Source organism: Rhinolophus ferrumequinum (genome assembly GCF_004115265.2).
Source record: "Rhinolophus ferrumequinum isolate MPI-CBG mRhiFer1 chromosome 15 unlocalized genomic scaffold, mRhiFer1_v1.p scaffold_54_arrow_ctg1_1, whole genome shotgun sequence".
NCBI lineage: Eukaryota > Metazoa > Chordata > Mammalia > Chiroptera > Rhinolophidae > Rhinolophus > Rhinolophus ferrumequinum.
Window position 1 is genome coordinate 9,644,038 of NW_022680357.1, and position 18,703 is coordinate 9,662,740.

An 18,703-nucleotide genomic window follows, 5' to 3' on the forward strand; every position below is an offset into this window, starting at 1 on the left:
AAAAAAGTACAGGGCCAGCCTGGTGGCTCAGGCAGTTGGAGCTCCGTGCTCCTAACACTGAAGGCTGCCGGTTCGATTCCCACATGGGCCAGTGGGCTCTCAACTCGTTGATGGTTCAATTCCTCGACACCTGCAAGGGATGGTGGGCTCCGCCCCCTGAAACTAAGATTGAACACGGCACCTTGAGCTGAGCTGCTGCTGAGCTCCCAGATGGCTCAGTTGGTTGGAGCGCGTCCTCTCAACCACAAGGTTGCCGGTTCAACTCCCACAAGGGATGGTGGGCTGCGCCCCCTGCAACTAGCAACGGCAACTGGGCCTGGAGCTGAGCTGTGCCCTCCACAACTAAGACTGAAAGGACAACAACTTGAAGCTGAACGGCACCCTCCACAACTAAGATTGAAAGGACAACAACTTGACTTGGAAAAAGTCCTGAAAGTACACACTGTTCCCCAATAAAGTCCTATTCCCCTTCTCCAATAAAATCTTTTCCTAAAAAAAATGAAGTACAAAACGAGTTATCTTTCGTATTGTATGATTAACCATGCCTCTGCACAAGCCCATGAGGAGGGCCAAGTTGGAGCATATCTGTAAAATCCATGTTACATATATGCATAAGAAGACTATGAGAAGAATCAGAGAGGTGGAGTGACTGTCCAAGAAACCAAGACTTCCTGGCTCCTCTCTCTGCTACATATTTATTCAAAAAACACTTATGGAGCATTTACAGTGGCTAAGGCATGAGGGACACAGAAGGCACTTCTTGCCTGTACTCCATTGGAATCGAGGTACCAGCGAGCATGGCAACAGAGATGGAAGATCACAGGATATGGAGTCCAGCTGACACATGCTAACTCCTGACCTCTGTTTCAGAGACACCTGGGTCGCTTCGGCTCTATGACCGTTGGTTTCCAAATATGTGAAAGGGAGATTATAATTCCTGCTACAGAGAAGTGCTTTAACGATTTTTACAGGGTTCTTTACCAAGATGGGTTAATGGACTTGGACAAATTTCATCAGAACTCTTGGAAAAGAAGGTACATGACCCCAGTCACTCCCTTTCTAGCAGAAGACTACAGAATCTTCCAAGAGAAACATTTTTGGTTTTATCCTCGGGATTACAGCAAATGTGACTGGTAAGTGAGAGCTTTTTTCTCTCACAGGACCAGAACTCTCTGTTAATTAATCTGTTGGCTGTCTGGTCATTTGGCTTCAGCCAGCAGAATCTTGGGGGAGCAGAGAAGAAATGAGCCATTCTGGATAGCCACGTCCTGGCAGAAGCAAAGGTCCCAAGTCTCAAGTATAAATTTCTTCTAATTAGGAAATAATTACGTGCCCACGTGGGGCTACGTAGACGTAAAGGCATCTCACAAATTGCCGATCAGTTTCATAGCAGTGATGGTATTTAGTGCCACTTCAGTTAATGGAAAATGTGTTGGAAATGGCCCATCTTCAGCTGCTACAAAAAATGAAAGAAAAAGCTGGGGATGAGGACAGACCTAAAAGACAAGGAATGAGGCAAGTGAAAAGGGGAAAATTCATCCTTTTTCCTGGGAGTGTACTGTGGTGTAAGAGTTACTTGTGGGATTTGGAGTTAGAATGGGAAGAATTTTGAGTTTATTCTGATCATAATGGAAAGGCAGTGACGGCTTGAGAGCAGATGAGGGATATGATCTAATTAATGTCTTTAAAAGATTACCCTGACTTCTGTCTAGAAAATAGATAGACCTGGAGGCAAGAGGAAAATCAGGTGGGTGGGTGAGAAAGCTACTGCAGTAGTATAAATGGGAGGTGAAGGACTGGTGACAGTTGTTGAAGTGATGAGAAGCATATGGATCTGAATGTATTTTAAAGACCATATAGACGGAGCGAGCCAATGGATTGGATGTGAGGAGGAGAAGACGAGTGAAGGATGATGAGTAGATATTTGGCCTGAGAAATCAGGTCAGTCGTGGTGCCATTTCTTGAGATAGGAAACCTTGGGGAAGGTCAGATTAGGGGTGCGTTTGGGGTGGTCCAGATACTTTTTAAGGCACTTTAGGTTTTGGATGTCTTTAACATCTCTAAGTGGAGATACAAAATATAGATTTGTATATGTGTTCTAGAGCTTATAGGGGAGGTTAGACCCAAATATAAAAATTTGGGGGTAGTCAGTGGCATTTAAAGTCAAAGGACTGGGTGGGATATGGTAGGTAAGGTAGAAAGAGAGGTAAACCAACAACGGATTCAAAGCACCACATCTATCTGCCCATCCGGCCATCCACCCAGCCATCAGCCATCCATACTTCCAAATAGCCACACTTCTACCCTTCTAAAAACGTTTAGTAAATGCCACATTGTGTCAGATGCTGGGTGGGGTGCTAGGATTCAAAGGTGAAAAATGATATGGCCCCTGCCCTGGAAAAACTCACATTCTAAGCAGAGAGAGCGCACATACCACATCCAGGAAAGCCTGCTAACTCCCTTGACGGAGTACGGACAAGGGGCTGGATCATGAAGAAGTCAGCTGTTAACTCTGCTGCTAAAAGACTAAGGAGAGGTTTCTACTGATGATACATCCTAAAAGAGGATGAAGAGTTGACAAGGAGACGAAGGGGAGACCAGCTTTCCTGGAGGCAAGAAGAGTGTGAGCTAAGGCATGGGAGTGTGAGCTTCTGGTGTCTTTGCAGAGGAACAGAAAGATCTCTGCTACAGCATAAGGTGCGGGGTAGGACGGGGGATGCTGGGGGTTGGAAAGCTTTGTGCGCTGGGCCATGGACTCCAGGCTGTTCCTGTGGGTTAGTGTTTAAAGCTTGAAGGCTTTAAGCAAAGGAGACGTGGAGTGGAACATGGTCAGATTTCGATTTTAGAAATGTCACTTGATCTGGGGACCGGGGTTGTCAAATAACAATCAAATCTGGATTTAGGAAGGAGAGATTTCGTTCAGGAAAATTATTTCAAGGGGCAGAAAGACACTATTGCAATAGGGGAGTGGGGGCTACCAGGACCGAGAGAACGCTGGCAGCCAGTATCTCTCGGGTTAGGTGAAAAGAGTTTTGCTTTTATAGGGAGGAGCAAACAAAGCTAGAAAGAACAGGACGAGGGGACGTGAGATGAGGGGGAGCGGCACGCCTGGACAGTAGACCGGAGCGTCTGACACCTGCTTATCCCTAAGAGAGGCTGCTAAGGACACACTGTGTGCTGGCACAGGCCAAAGGCAGGGAGCAGAACAAGGACAGAGCTTCACCAACGTTTGGTCAACAAGCATTTTGCTCCCATTGATCAGTGGGGACAAGAAGTTCAGCTAATCATTAATGAGGAAAAAAAAAGGGAATTGGGGGTGGCGTCTATGTCTGGCGTTGACATAGGTATACGAGGGGGATATTCGTGAGTCATACCGAAGTCACATAAAGAAGGGTGTTTCTTTGCAGTATACTGTTTCCAGGAACACAAAAAGGAGGGGAGGTCTTTGACCATCACTTATGTCCAGAATCATAATTCACAGGGCTTGGCAAATAAAGTTCAACATGATCAGAGTCAAGACTGCAAGTGTGGGAACTGCGCAGAAAGGTGAGGTCCAGGTAAGGGACGAGGGCAAAGAGTGCAGCTAAAATCCTGAAGCCAAGCCGTGGGTTCTTCTCAATCCCATGCTTCCCTCTACACCCCTCCAGTGCACAAAGTGGGGAAGTCAAGTGAATCTCCCTTTGTACAAATATGATGCCTGCCTGAGATATCAGTGATGCCCACCACGGCAGTCATGCTGACAACAAACACCACAACTCCATTTCTCGTTTTCATATCAATTGGCAGAAATTATCTTTATTAGAAAAATGAAATTTTCCTGTATTTACATTTTTACACCATATGCCTGGGCACTTTCGTCGCCTTGGGAGTTATATACATATCAGTTGAACACACATTTCAAACCCCATTCCTTAAAACAGTTGATAACACGTTGAACAAAAATAAAAGACATACTACAAGAAGACAACCATAGTATATACTTCCTCTATTGTAGAAAGGTGTTAAGCAAACGTGTAATTTTGTAGTTATGCTGGGAAATAGTTAATACAGTTGGTAGCACTTCCTCATGCAGTGGATTAAAACATGACAGGTACAAGCTGCTGTGACTGGTAAGTGAACCTCTATTCCCAAATGGAAACCACTGAGTCGAGCACACAGCTTGCTTTGGGCTCCGCCATACAAGAGATCAAGCTAGTTCTGATGCGGGTTTTGGACTGTGTTTGAATGTAGTTGTGAATGGAAACCCTCTATATGGAGTTCAATCCCATCCACGATGGGTTAAAATGGACTCAGACATGGACCTTTCGAGCTGCTTTATTCAATTTCTTTCTCCTGGGTCAAGACCAGTTTGTGTCCTATGTGACAAGTCTTTTAACAGGAGTGAAAGATGAATAGATTACCCTCTTTTTCTGTCTGAGAAAGCCATTATTTATGATTTTAATGATCTACTTCTTATTCAAGGTACCAATTAACTCACTGAATTCTTTCTGAATATTCAGCTTGAAATATATATACTATACATAAACACATACACACAGACTTCTAGCATGATAAATGACATTGAATGATCCTGACTAAATAATCTGTCAAGTAACAAACTAACTTTGTTTTAGCAGGGAAATTAACGAGATTAAAATTCATAGTCAAAAACAACTGATAAAGAAATCTTTGGGGACTCTCAGGCTTAGAAGCCATCTGAGCTCCATCTAGCCATGGAATAGTTTATCAAGGAGTTCACTGGATTGTCTGTGAAAATGTTATTTTGCTCTTACCTCTTATTTGAAAAACAAAAGTAGGCAATTGCCATCCTCTGCCAGTGAAAAATTTGGGAATATGAATGTTACAAGTGTCACAAGTTCATCTTCCCCAATCCATCAGAATTTTCAAAGATGACCACCCAAATTTGACCCAAAATAATCATCTGAATCTACACTGGAACGTTTCCTTAGGGGTCATGGTGCCCCAAAGCTGTCTACAAACCTAATAGATTTAAGATTTTTTGAAAAATAAAACAGGTTCATAAGTCAACACTGTTCATTTGTTTGAATTAGCTTAACTGAGAATAAAAATAATTCAATACGTTTTAGATAGCTAATATAAAAACCTTAATGAATTCAAAAGGCTATGATTGTTTCCATGGAAAAACCGACATTTTAATATATCTGGACCGTCACTATTTGCTCAGCTATCAATAGTCTTTGATTAGAGCCCTTTAAAAGCTTAAAACAGCAAAATGTCAGATCAATGAGAAGTATTTAAAATGTGAAAGACAAACTTAGGTTTGCTGGGGAACAATTAACCTTATTAATTTAAAAGGCAACTGTGGTATTGGCTACGTGTTAACATCCTTTTGAAGGCTCATCTAAAATCCTTTCCAAAAGTGTGAGAGAGAATTAACTGGAAGAGGTTTTGACCTAGGGCTACAGCTAATGAGGAATGTTCTAGAATTGCAAAAGTGCAAACTCATTGTTTCATGGATGTAGTACATAGAAGGGGTTTATGAGCGATAACCTTAGTTTGGCCTTGTTTGTGTTCTGCATACTACTGACATTTTATTTGAGGAAGTTAATCTGAGAAATGACTCCATTTTAAACAATTTGGTTCCTGCTCCCACGAGAGTTGTGTGCTTTGAAAGACGGTTCCAGTGAAGTACTACCACTGGCCAAATTGTTCTTTCGAGTGTTCTGGTTTCTGTACAAATCAGCATCCCTGGGAGAATGTGGTCGTATGCTGTAGAACCAACAACAGGGTCTCCAAGTAGCTATTAAATAATAACAACCTGTCTGTCTTAAGAGACTTTTTACTGCCAGCTTGAAAGATATAAATGGCTAGAGAATTTCTCAGGGACGAGAACAAGGGTGCACCTTAGGTTAACTGACCATTCGAGAAGGACTGATTTACAGAACCTTCTAAAAAAACATTCCTTCAGATTCCAGATAGTTTCCGCATCTGTAAAATGGACCTAAGGTACTCTCCCTCACAGTAAATCAAAGCCAGGAGAGAGAAGTGTGGCTTAGACCGTGGGAGAGGGCTTCGAGAAAAGAATGCGTGGGCTCAGTGTCATTGCCTGCACAATGCATCAACATTACGTTATTCTGGACTCTTAGAACGCCTAATGGAAATACTCCAGTTCCACACTCTTTAATGAGACAACTGAACAAGCATTCACTGATTCAATAGTTATCTTGATGCCAGTAACCAGGAAAGTAACTCTATGATGACTTGAAAAACAACAACAACAACAGGACAGAGCAGACCAAGAAGGAAAGACAGTCTCACTAGCTGGCCCTCAGTCACTGTGACTACCAAAGGTCTCGATAATGATTGCAAAACTCTTTATTTCCTATTCCCCGTTGGACCTCGACCCTTATTCTGTCTGCTTGGGAAAAATAACCAAACATATAGATGAAATAGAAGGGACAGTCACTTGTAAAGAGCATGACCTTTTTGAAAATGGGCCAAAATATTTAGGAGAGCTTTGATTGGGGACCACAAGGCAGTGTGTGTTTGTGTGTGTGTGCACGCGTGTGTTCACACACGTGAGAGCATACTATTTGCATATGTTTAATGGAGTTAGCCCTGACTCTACTGAGAAAAAGAGGAAGGGAATATTTAAGATTAGGCACATGCTAAGTAGAGAAAATAACTCTCCAGGAACCAGAAAAGTAAACTCTGAGTGCAAGAACACAGGGGAGAGAGAGATACAAACAGCATTCAAGTCTCAGGAAGGACTGAGAACAGAGATGAGATCCTCAGGGGTGCTCCATGCATCCCAAACTAGATGACGAGGGGAGGACACTAACTAACTTCCTCACCACAGAGGCCGAAACTCAAGAGAGAATCCAAGGAACCTCAAAACAGCATCTCTCTCTTTCTGACTTCCTTTCTGAGCTCCCTGGAGGAGATCAGGCACTTTAAGAATATGCCTCACGTTAGAGACTTATTAGCAAATTCTTGTTGCTGATGAGCTCAGACCAACCTGAGCCTCCTTTCCTAATCTAAAGTGGAAGCAATCCGATTTACATCCCAAGATTATTTTTAGAATTGCACTCTAGGATATGCCTAGAATATTGTCCACACACATCGTCAATATATTTTGATATTTCCAAATTCAGCTGCTGACCCAAGGGTGTGTACTTGGGATAAGCAAAGACTGAACATTCCAGTAGTGCAAGAATAGGATGGACAGAGAAAAACTAAGCTCCCTCCCCACCCCGCCATCTTCCTGAAATACACATTGATTTCTTTGGTCACCTCCTTGCTCCATTTTCTCGAGAGGGCACCTGATGTGTCTCCTTCTCCAGCCACAGCTGTAGGCACTTGGGACTCAACAAGAAATTCTCCCTACTCCCTTCCCTCATGCACTTATACCTGAACTCTCAACAGTGTTCTTCAGGAATCAAAAATAAAACCCAACAACAAAGCTTTCAAGAAGGAGTCTTTTCACATCATGGTCTCTTTTCTAATCCTTTGAGGATATATATATTCAACATTTCCTTGAAGCACATGTCATAAAGCAGAGCTGGAAGGAGGCAGGGGCCAGAGAACTGGGTAAAACCAGGTCTAAGCCTGTCTTCGCGAAATGTAGAAGGGCAAGTTTGCTCACCTGTTTAGATGCTCCTAGGTTTTCTAAATACCATCTTAGAAGGTTAAAATAATCAAGGGCATCGCCAGGAGCACCAATTAATATTCTCCAAAGTTACTTGCAGGTCTAGGGGAGGGCTTTTTTGTTTGTTTGATCATGGAATCAGATACATTTTTATTTCCTGGCAAGAACTTTATCATTTCTAGTTTTTACATTTACCCTGTGTTTGCATTTCATAGACCCTCGGTTATATTTTGTACTAGGGGACTCAATTTCTAGGCTGTAAGTTATTTATAGGGAGCGACTATATTTTCTATTCTCTTTGCAGCTCCCCCATCCCAAATAGGCCTTAAAAGGATACTCAGTCAAGTCCTATCAGCTGATCAGTGTCCTTTGTTCAGCCTTGGCTCCTGAGAAATAGAACTCTATCATCTCAGTGACCACTGCCAACTTTCATCTTTGGTTTGAGGTTTTAAACTATCCCCATTGTTGACCCTTCCCAGGGAATAGGCCCTTGAAAAAATGTTTTGTCTCTTCCAGGACTCTGGGGCACGGAGAGTTGGGAAGCTTAAAGGAAAACCAAATTCAAAGAGGGATGCTTGGGTCTATATAAGGCAAGAGGCAAAGAAAGACGGATCCATTCCATGAGGCTCTCTTCTCCCAGAGGTACCCAGAAGAACACTCTTGAGAGAAACCTAGAAATGAGTCCGCTTGGTAAAGGAAACCAAGTGAGGAACTGGACCCTGAAGTCGCGGGTTCTAGACCTGGCTTTGATACTGTCAACCTTACGATCATCTAGATTACTGCCCCTTTGGGAACTTCATTTCCGCTCAGTTTTCTCGTCTCCCTTCTCCTTCCTCCAAATTGTGGAGTCGTTCTGTAAGTTCTGATTTTCTAAGACCCTTCTGGGCAGGCACTGTTAGCTGACACTCTACTGGGAATACTTATGGGCATAGAAAGAGTGCGGGTGGGGGAAGAGGAAAAGGAATTTAACAGGAAATGTACTCTTTGATGGGTTTACAGAAATTACACACATGTTCATTTCAGCATTGTCTTCAGAAGCAAAAGTGAGCAGAATACATTCCATACCCTAACCCCAGATATTTTTTTTTTTTTTAAAGAAGGGGCCAAGTATACCAACACCCAAATCCTATTTGGCTCTGTCAACCTCCCTAGAACTGAGATTTAAAAAAATATAGTGCCCTCTCTACATAAATATCGTCCCATCAGCAACCAGAATGGGTTTTCCATGTGTAAATACCATCATCACCTTTTAATTTTTAACATAAACTTTACATTATTTACAATTTTATTTGGATAATACGCGTAAGTGTGAATTGTAGAAATCAGGCATGTATACTATGTACATGTGTACACAAGCATTTGTATTCACAGGATAAGTGCATTCGATCATCTCTGATCTCTATCAAGTGGCAAGCTGACCTCCCCTGATACAAGTAGATATGAACACAGCACAATGGAAAAGAATTGAATCGAAAAGGGCAGATGCATATCGGGAGAACTTTTCAAATATAGACCCCACCTAACCTCTCATTAAGTACTTTCAACCCTGTTTACCAACAGATGATGGGCGTTATCCGAAAGGGCCAATTGTGTCTCAAGCAAAAATCAACACCGCTTTTAGGATGAAAATTGCCTTTACGGGGAACCGTTAACTCGTATGAAATATCAACCGATGAGTTTAGCTTCCACCTATTCAGTTTTGTTTTGTTTTTTTACCTTGAAGTCCGATTACGTCTACTATAGCTATGGTTAATACAAACAGGCTGTATTGCAGAGACAACTCATGTCCCCTTTTTAAAGGATCCATGCACAAAGAAACAGTACAGAGACGGACATCAAGGTAATGAGTACATTCAGCTCTTCCGAAAGATACTTAGGTTTCTCAAATTAGTATTTATTTAGGTCTCCACAAGAGATTTTAGTGCAAGGGATTTATTTATATGACAACTGGTTATTAAAGCTGCACTTTTTTTAGGTTTAAAGAAGATAAATTTTTAATCACCATTTAATTAATATCAACATTTTTCTTTTTCATTAGCAATTCTATTTGCAAAGTACTCAGGGCATTTGTCATTTCCGGAGAAGGATGCAGAATATTAACTACACATCAGTGGCAGACATATCAAATAGAATAAACAATGTGGGATTGGGTGGCTGCCGTGGATCTTTTGACTAATTAACTGCCTTGGCTCAAGTCCTATTTAAGTGAAACTGTCTCATTTGTAAACAAGGTGTAGTTTTCTTTTTGTCTCCCCCTGAAAATAAGCATGAATTGATTTGACTGCTTTTGCTACACTGGGTGAATTTTCATGCTTCATCAGAAAAGCTAAATATGAGAACTTCTCAGGCAGCCTGTGAAACAGGAAAGAGAAAACCAAGTATGATCCATGAGACACTCAGTCACAGTGCTGGCTAAAATCATGCAGTGGGACGTGCAAAGAATGGGGATGTAAGGAATGGGGAGATGGTCACCCCGCATCTCTCATGGGAGCCTTGCTGGCAGAATAAACAGACCCATTAGCGACTTGCCTTCTCAGAGCACTGAAACCACATGTGGCCTAAGAATCTGAACAGTGAAAACGATTTTCCAGAAGCCCACAGGTTTCCGCGAGTAGAACTCATACCCTAGAAAACTCTCCTCGCACGCAGAACATTTAAAGTTGGCTGCACGGATATAACCAGTGGCAGGAACACATGCAGTTGCATTCGGGGTCCCAGCGGGGCGCCCGTGGAGGACGCCAGGAGGAGTTACTGAAACATCATTATGATGCCAGCTCTGACCGGAGTCAGGTGAAACTCAGGCACAAATCTGAGTTTCGAGATTCTGGCTCCTTGGCATAATTAAGACCTCAGAGCTGGGATATGTCAGAGGAACCCTTTGGGATGGATCCTTTGGGATGGTTACATAGTTCCTAGTGAACTCTTGTTACCTCCCCTACTGTAGGCGTTGTTTGCTGTTGGGTGTGATTTTCCTGATACCCTTTGTCCAAGGAACCGACCTGCCAGGGATCACCTCGATAACTCCCCATTATCACCTTCCACTCGGACACCGACCATCTCACCAATGGTCAGTTTTCTTACACTTCGGGTCATCCCAGTTAGGAAGGAGTCAGTGAATTAGTGAAGGGGAATTAGGTATTTATTGTATAGCATCTAATTTTGATTATTTAAAAAATCTTTGGGTATAAAAGAAATATATATATATTTTAGTACATTACTGTTGGTTCTTGCAAAAGCCACATTTGTAATTTCTTATCCAGAATAAGTGTGGCATTCATAGCAGAAGCAATGCTGTTATTAGAAGGCTTTTGATCCACGGACCTATCCCACCTGTGAACCACACCCTCCCTGGAGAGCTGTCACATTTGGCAGCCCCATGGGTTTCAAGGACACTGGAGGAAGACAAAGCCTCTTTGGACTGATGACACACCACTGCTCTGTATTATAGGGAGACTTTTAAATTTCATGTCCTGTTAAGACACGCCAATCTCGTGAGGGGCTGGGGGTGATCCTGGCTGGGGGAATACAGGTCTGGGACACAATGGAAGGGCAAAGGCAGGAAGTCCTAAAAGACAGTACAGTCACAGGTGTGCCTCAGATTAGTAATTGGGGTGACTGGTCCTTCGGTCGGGCTACTCCATGGTTGGGTCTTGGGCAGCAAAGCTATGGTCTCCAATACATAAAATGCAACGTTCCAGCACATTTGCCAGCAGCGTCCCATCAGCCCCTTCTGCCTTCCAGCCTCAGAGGTGATGTGAGGACTTCCTCACCCGTGGCCTCCCTCTTCCTCTCTACCACTGACTGAAATGTACTGCAACCACTTTTCACCATTATGGGACGACTGTAAGTCGGGTGCACTTCCCCAAACATGGACCAATTCAATGGACCCTCAGACTCCAAGAAAAGTATTCCTGGCTACTGCCCACTCACAGGAAAACACTACCTACACAACACAACACCCCACGAATAAAAGAAACAGGGTAACCTTTCAACCTGCCACTCTGCCCCCTTCGGCAGAACTCAAAGCAAAATGCAGGAAGAAATTAGGAAACAGCCAGACTAGTTTCCATTTACTTAGGGTTTCTGCAGCACCCAGACAGACCAAGGTACGCTGCAAAAACCGATGGCTACTTCTCCCAAGTATTTCAGGGGTATTAATGTATTTAAAACACACTAATTACTAGATTAGAACTATAGGAGATATTTAATGTTATTTGTGGATTTTTATAATATTTAACCTTCAAACTAGAAATCTCTGGTCTGATAAAGTGTCATAACATAACAGCTACATTCCTTCCTTCTTTTCTCTCCCTCCCTATCTCCTTCCCTTTCTCCTTTTCCTTCTTTTTGGCACTTTACACGTGCCAGGATCTGTGCTCAGAGCTTCCCACACAGAACAATTGCCCTCCTTCCCCAAATTTTGTTAAATTAGTATCATCTCATATCATATTTGCACAGATTTGAGTAGAATGAGAATGAGTAACAAAGGTGACTCGGAAATGACAAATGTTTTGAGGAATTTTCCATATATCTCTGTCGGTGAAACAGCCTCCAACAGAGTGAGCATTTCAGAAGAGAGAAATCACTTGTCCCACTAAAATTTATGCACAATTTGGAGGATGCTCAGGGTAGATGCATGAGTGTCTCTCGTGTGTTTGAAGGCTTCTGATTCGAGGAGGTTGGAGGGCGGGGGTAAGGAGTGTCCAACTAAATTACGTGACATTAAGAACGATGAACCTAAAGCCACACCAGCCTTCTGCAGACAGATGGCACTGCACTTCTTACAGACCACGGGACACATATGGCTGGTGGTGCATGCCACCACAGTAACAAGCCCAGGAACAGCAACACAGTTACTCAGACGCCACCATAGCCGGTGGGGAATGAATGAGTGATGGCTACTCTGGGAGGGAAAGATAACAGATACTATACAACCCTGAGTCATCACCAGAAGGGGGGGAAATGCAAACTTACGTCCACAGGAGTCTTCGGGAGAAACTAGAACACAACGGCTGCTGTGTCACAGACAGAAGATCCACACTTAGATATCGAACACATACGTAAATGTGGTAGTTTACGCAGCTCGGAACAAGACCATCGAAGCCGAGGGTGAGAGAGTGTGAAACACAAATGGACATCCAAAGAGATGTTCTTGTAGCTCTCCGCCCGAGGGCCTTTGTGGTCTTTCATGCTGGATGTGTCTTGGAAATGGACTATAATGAAGGTAGCCTAGTTACCAAGAAACACACTGATCTGCTGTTCTTTGGGGGAGCCTGAAGTTTTGGGGTTGGTCCTGGGCTGTGATGGGAGGCATAACAATAAAGCTGAAACGGTTACAAAGCTAAACTTCCTAATCTCTTGCACATGTCAGTGTCACTACAGTGCAGATGCATTCTTAACTGTTTTGCTTGGTCCGTGTCGGATTGACATGCATACCATATTGCTTATTCTGTATTAGAGAAACCGTTAGGCATTTCTGATGGGAAATTACATGGTGAACTGGTCTTAATGGAATTTGGAATATAGGAAATCGTAACATCACCACGGGCATCCAAGCATCGTTACTGCCAGCATACCGAGTGGACACGTCCGGGAGACCTGCCCTTTTATATATTTATTTATTTTTGGTTACGGACTCACCTACGTATCAGGTATCTGCCATGCTCAGTACAAGATTCCTTGAGTGTAAGATTATGGCATGGAGCCATGTGCAAAAGAACCAACAACAACAAAAAAAAATACCTTCCTAAATCCTCTTCCTCTTTGCAGGGCACTATTGGACATCCAACATTTTCCCCTCCAGAACGTTGGCCATTACGTATGTTTCCCTATAGATAAAACATTAATGGAAGGTTTTTAAACATCAGATTCAATGCTAGGCATTTTCTTGTACACACGTCTATTGCTGCAGGAATTCAAAACCCTGGGGGTAGAGTACATATTATTCTTGTTTGCAGCATAAGGCATAACATGCTCGGAAATATACACATTGTTGTGGCCTCTACTGTCCCTGGAACAGTACGATGCCGTGGACCTCAAGGATGACCGGAGATAGCTGTCACTCACTGTCTGGGACGGCAGTGAGTGTTTGTAAGGGTCCGAGGGGCACCTCCCAATGACTAAGCGTTGGTCATCCCCATAGGAGTGGAGGAAAGGGTTATCTGAGGTGTGGTCTGGCAAGAGGGACTTGCTCCGCTTGCTGTCCTCCAGACCCTGGGGGAAGAGGGAGCTTTTGTTCCCCAAGAGTTTGCTGGAGGGCACACTAACCAGACTCCCGTACAAGTTTCCCTCCAGAAGTCGTTCCCTGTCCTTGAGGCTGATGCTCCGTGAGGGCCTGCTGAGGTCTAGCTCCCTGGGTTTGTCGAGAATGTTATCGTAGGAATGCTGACGGCTAATCCTCAGCTTGTTCTTTTGGAACTGGAGGGCACTGTTCTGTGCCCAGTCCTGCTGGTAGGCCTCCTCCTGGGTGGGGGGGTGACCTGTCTCCTGCAGCATCTGGTCTTCATCGATGTCATAGAGGTTCCCCATCCGCAGGCAGGCATCACATTTGAAGGGGGACCTCATGGTGAAATGGCCCGAATAGGTGGGCAGGTTGGAAAGGCAGCTCCGGCAGTGTGTGGAGTTGTGCCGGTAACGGTCGCTGCCCTCGCTGAGAGGGGAGCTCTTGTCTTTTAAGGTGAAGTGCTTGGAGTAGAGTTTGTACTGGTCGTTGTTGGGGAGCCCGTCCGCATTGTGCAGGGCGTTCCGGTTCCCGGGCAGCGTGCAGTTCCCCTGGGGGAAGTCCTCCCCACGCTCCTGGTAGACGTCTGGCAAGTCCACGTTCTCTGGGAGGGCCATGTTCTCAACGAACTGGGGAGGCTCCAGGTGGAAGCCGGGCTCCTTCTCCCCATCGATGGTGTAGATCTTGTCTCTGGGGGAGCTCGCTCTGGTTTTCAGGTAGGAGCGCTCGACCTCGCTGCAGTCCTTGGGGTACTTGGCGGCCGCTGACCTTTTGAAGTTGTCCTTGGTCTTGTGGTTCTTATTGTTGTCAGCTTCCCTGTGGCACGTGGCCCGACTCGAAGTTTCTGAAATGTCTGAGTGGGCCACCTCTTCTGGAAGGTATCTTGGACTCTTTAGGGAGTGGGTCCTATTCTCCACTGTTCCCTCGTCCCTCTGGGAGACTGGGTTCTGGGGCACTGAATCTTGGCGTAAAGACTCCATGGACTTCTTCCAAAGCTGCCGGGGCCTGGAGTTCCCTTTGCATTCCGTGCTCACAGCTACCTCCACCGTGTTAGGGTTGGACTCGTTGAGAGTCAGAGGGTGCTGGCCCTGGAACACGTAGTTATTGAGGTTATCCTTGTGTCTGTTGGCCACGAACGTTTGGAGCTCATTCATGTTGTCCCCAAAAATGCTGTCTTTCCCCTGAAAGGACCTGTTGTCTGAATAGATCAGATTTCCCTTATCTGCAACCACGTCCATGATGAGGGAACCTCTCTGGATGAGGTCGGCAGCTCTTTTGGGCGAGTCCATCCTGGAGGAATTCATGTTGGAGATGTTGGACATGTTCTTGGCTGACCGCAGGAGCTTTAACATGTTGCTCTGCGAGCCGGTCAGATTGAAGTCTGGTGACTTCTTCTTTTCTTCGATGTGAACCCCATGAATGCAGCTGTAGATGCCCTGTGGGAAGGGACAAAACACATCAACAAAACATCATCAGCAGCGGCAAGGACAGGAAACCACTTCGCACCTGAACTCTACCTGCCAAGGTGAGATGCTGCCTTCCTGGAGGAGCCCTGGAGAACTTGTGAGATCCGATCCGAAGCCTGACAATGTTTATTAAATGGATGAGACCAGTGGCAAAGCACCAGGCTTACCTTGTCTCTCTGACTCAAGGTGATCTGACACTTTTGCAAATAGTCATACATGGAGTTTGAGAAAAGGTCTCAACAAATGCTCCTATGACTACCAGGCTCTCAGTGCCTCCGTGCTGCCATGCAAGGATACTTAATCAACCCTCCCGACACCCAGGTCACCAATGTCTGCTTTTATTTAAGTTCCCTAGACTCATCTTTGGAGTTTGGATACTAGAGAGTCAGCTGTTGACAAAGTTGGCGTAAAAGGACCACCTATTAATAATTCTTTGAGGGGATTACCCCTCCCACACACTGAAGCGATCAATCAAATCATGAAACCCAAGCAGGTCAGTCAGAAAATCCTTTCTGATCACTCTAAGGGTAGGCATGAAATCTATTGTGACAATCCAGTGATTTTTGGAGGGACGGGTACAGATGTGGGGATAGAAGGAGCACTTGCAGGGAACTAGTCTGGCCACCATATGAGGACATTAGCCTGAGAGTGAAGCCATCACAGAAAAAATCAGAGCCCAGAGGATAGAGAGACATGCTATGTGGGTTGAACCCCTGGGACCACCCTCTTGAACTTTTCACTTTCCCCACTCAGTATATTCTTTGCGTGTTTGTGTGAGTTTGCTCAACATAGAGTTGAGTTTTAGTAGCTAGGGACAGTGGACTCATGATGCCATATTGACATACATCCAGGGACCGAGTGACAGCCGGCCTCCCGGGTACGTCAAATATAGGCATTTCCATCTATGTCTCATTTTCCACTCCACCTTCTTTCTTTGTTAAAAATAACTGTTTACTTTTACTTAAAAGCAACTCAAGGGAAGAGCTCTTGAGTCATGCTACACTGGTAGACAAGAGGGCATCACTGACACTGGTGGTGCCTGTCTCCTTCCCCCACGCCTGCCCTCAGATTTCGGCAGCCGTACCCAAAGGGAACAATCAAGTCTGCAGGATTTGACCTGTTCCTCCCCAGGGATGGGGAGCCAGCCCAAAAAGGGGCTTGTAAAAGTGAACACGGCAGCTGCTGCTGAGTTTGGCATACACTCGTGGAAAGGGTGATTAACTGTGGACTCTGATAATAGAGGCTCCATCAGCTCCCCACGGTGGAGACGAGCTTAGCCCGCAGAGATGCTCACGGAACTGTGACAGCCTCAACTCTGCTGCATTTTTCTTGTGGTTTTCTAGAGACAGCCTCCACTCTGGCCCTCCGGGAGGGGTAAAACAGAGATGCCCACAGGTGTGTTTTTGAGCATCTTTCTCTGACCCTCTCAAGCCCAGGCCGCGTGGCTAAGGCTCCCCTTGCAGTCACACAAATGTACCAGGTATTTTCCATAGCCAGTGCTTCTGAACCTTCTGTGTTAACCAGTGCCAGCCCCACCCGTTTTAGTCACTACCATGGCTCCGTTTCCCTGGCCCTATCTTTGCTGTGTCTCCCACTCCTCATGTCTCAGGAGACAACCAAGGCAGTTCTTTTTGCTGGTGACAGTGAATATTTCTTGCTACATGAGAGGGAAAGCAATTTGGAGAGAAAACAAAAGGGCATCATCCTGCAGACTGAAGGGCACAGTTTTGTAAGTCGTCAAAGCCACAGCTGTGGCAGAAGCTTGGTTCTAATGTTAAACAAATGACTTCTTTGAGCTCTGGCCTTCTCCTTGGGCAGAGCCAGGACTTCACATATCTCAGGTTTGTATCTGTGTCCAGTTATCCAGGAGCTTCCCAAGGGACGATGAGCCCACAAGGATCTCTGTGTTTCTCTGCTGTTGTCAATAACTTTACGTCTATTGGCTGGATGGTCAACATGCTAAAAGGAGCAGAGACCTGGCTTATATGCAGAACAACCCTGCCTTCGGGGTAGAAGTGAATTTCAGAGCACCCTGGACCACTGTCCCTTAGAAAGGAGGTGCAACTCTGAAACATGATGAACACATGCAACCCAGCCCTACACACAGACAAGTTCTCTCTTTCGTGCATTTTTCTGACATGAGAGATGAGGTGAGAAGAGCCTTGTTGTTACAAGGGAGCATGAAGAGAACCCCAAAGAGTCCTGTTCTAACCTGCTGGGCCTCAGTTTCTCTATCCAGAGGATGGGTGTCACTGTACCAACATCACAGGGTGTTGTTTGGATTAGAGACCGAGGAGACACAGCGGTCCCAGCTTCTCATTTATATACGAGGCGTAATTCATTGTGTCGTTGTGATCCTGCATTTGTAGGAAAGTAGCATCTTTGCCTGGGAATCCCCTACTGTAGGTTTTGTTAAAGAACGTGATCGTGAGTACACAATGAAGATGTTTGTTTTGCTGTACCTTCTCCACACAGTGTGAGTAAGCACGTATGTAAGGTGGTGTGTGTGTGAATACGCAGTAAGACAAGCTTCAGAGGTGTGCGGTAGCCCGACACCAGAAAAGAAGAGCACTTTTTTCGCAGCCCACAAGCTCTGCCGTGTGTAGCATCAGAGGCTGAGCCCGTCCTGAGTTCCCCTAACAAATGAGGGAGGTATTTATTAAGGGAACTCAGAATGAGAAAGGGACACGAAGGATGAGATCTTTCTGTTCACACATATCAGGGTGTACTTATTTTAAAAGACAAATCTTATCTGGCGAGAAGGAGGGTCAGTGCTCAGGCAGGGCTCCCTGTAGCCTTTGAGGATGGGACTAATGGTGGCTGGGAGGTCCCAGGGGTCACAGAAGTCCTTTCACTGCGCCTATGGGATGAGGGGTCCTCTCTCCCTGAGGGAAGGGAGGCTGAACTTCAAATTCTAGCCTGTCAAGCCACCACACGACAATGTCTCCTCCTGCGTGCCCAGTGTCCCCTCTGCTCCCGTTCCTCAGGATGTTTGGAACGGGAGTGAGGGATTTAGTTCATTTCTTATAATATTGATCCTTCAACTTGGCTTCCTTCACGGTATCGCAGAGGAAACGCTCTTCCAAACACAAGCAGGATTTATAAGTAAATGCAACAGTCAGGATTATTGCTCACGATAATCCCAGAATCATTTGGATATGGAAAGCCTTTAGTAATTGGCAGAGAGAATTAGCTTAAAGTTGGCATAATACCTAGTTGTAGGCATGCATATTGTTATTTTTAAGCAATCTGTGTGTTTAGATGCCATCAAGCTAATTAGGAAACATGTATTTGCACAGAACTCAAGTTGAGAGTGCCACTGGATGGAGAGAATAAATTCTCCTCCCCAAGCTAATGTGGACCTTCTGAATCTCCACATTTCTTAAAGTCACCAAATGCTAAGAACAT

The 18,703-nt window shown here is 44.8% G+C and overlaps 1 protein-coding gene across 2 annotated transcripts in view; it reads right to left on the reverse strand.

The window, feature by feature from the left end:
* Positions 1–3,770: 3,770 nt before the first annotated feature.
* GRIN2A (glutamate ionotropic receptor NMDA type subunit 2A) overlaps positions 3,771–18,703 on the reverse strand; it is a 437,303-nt gene continuing 422,370 nt past the window's right edge. Inside the window, exon 14 of one of the 2 annotated variants that reach the window (XM_033101646.1) lies at positions 3,771–15,265. In XM_033101646.1, coding sequence (XP_032957537.1) covers positions 13,466–15,265 — 1,800 coding nt within the window. In that variant the 3' untranslated portion in view covers positions 3,771–13,465. The remainder of the gene's footprint in view (positions 15,266–18,703) is intronic. The other variant, XM_033101647.1, reaches the window with a different exon arrangement.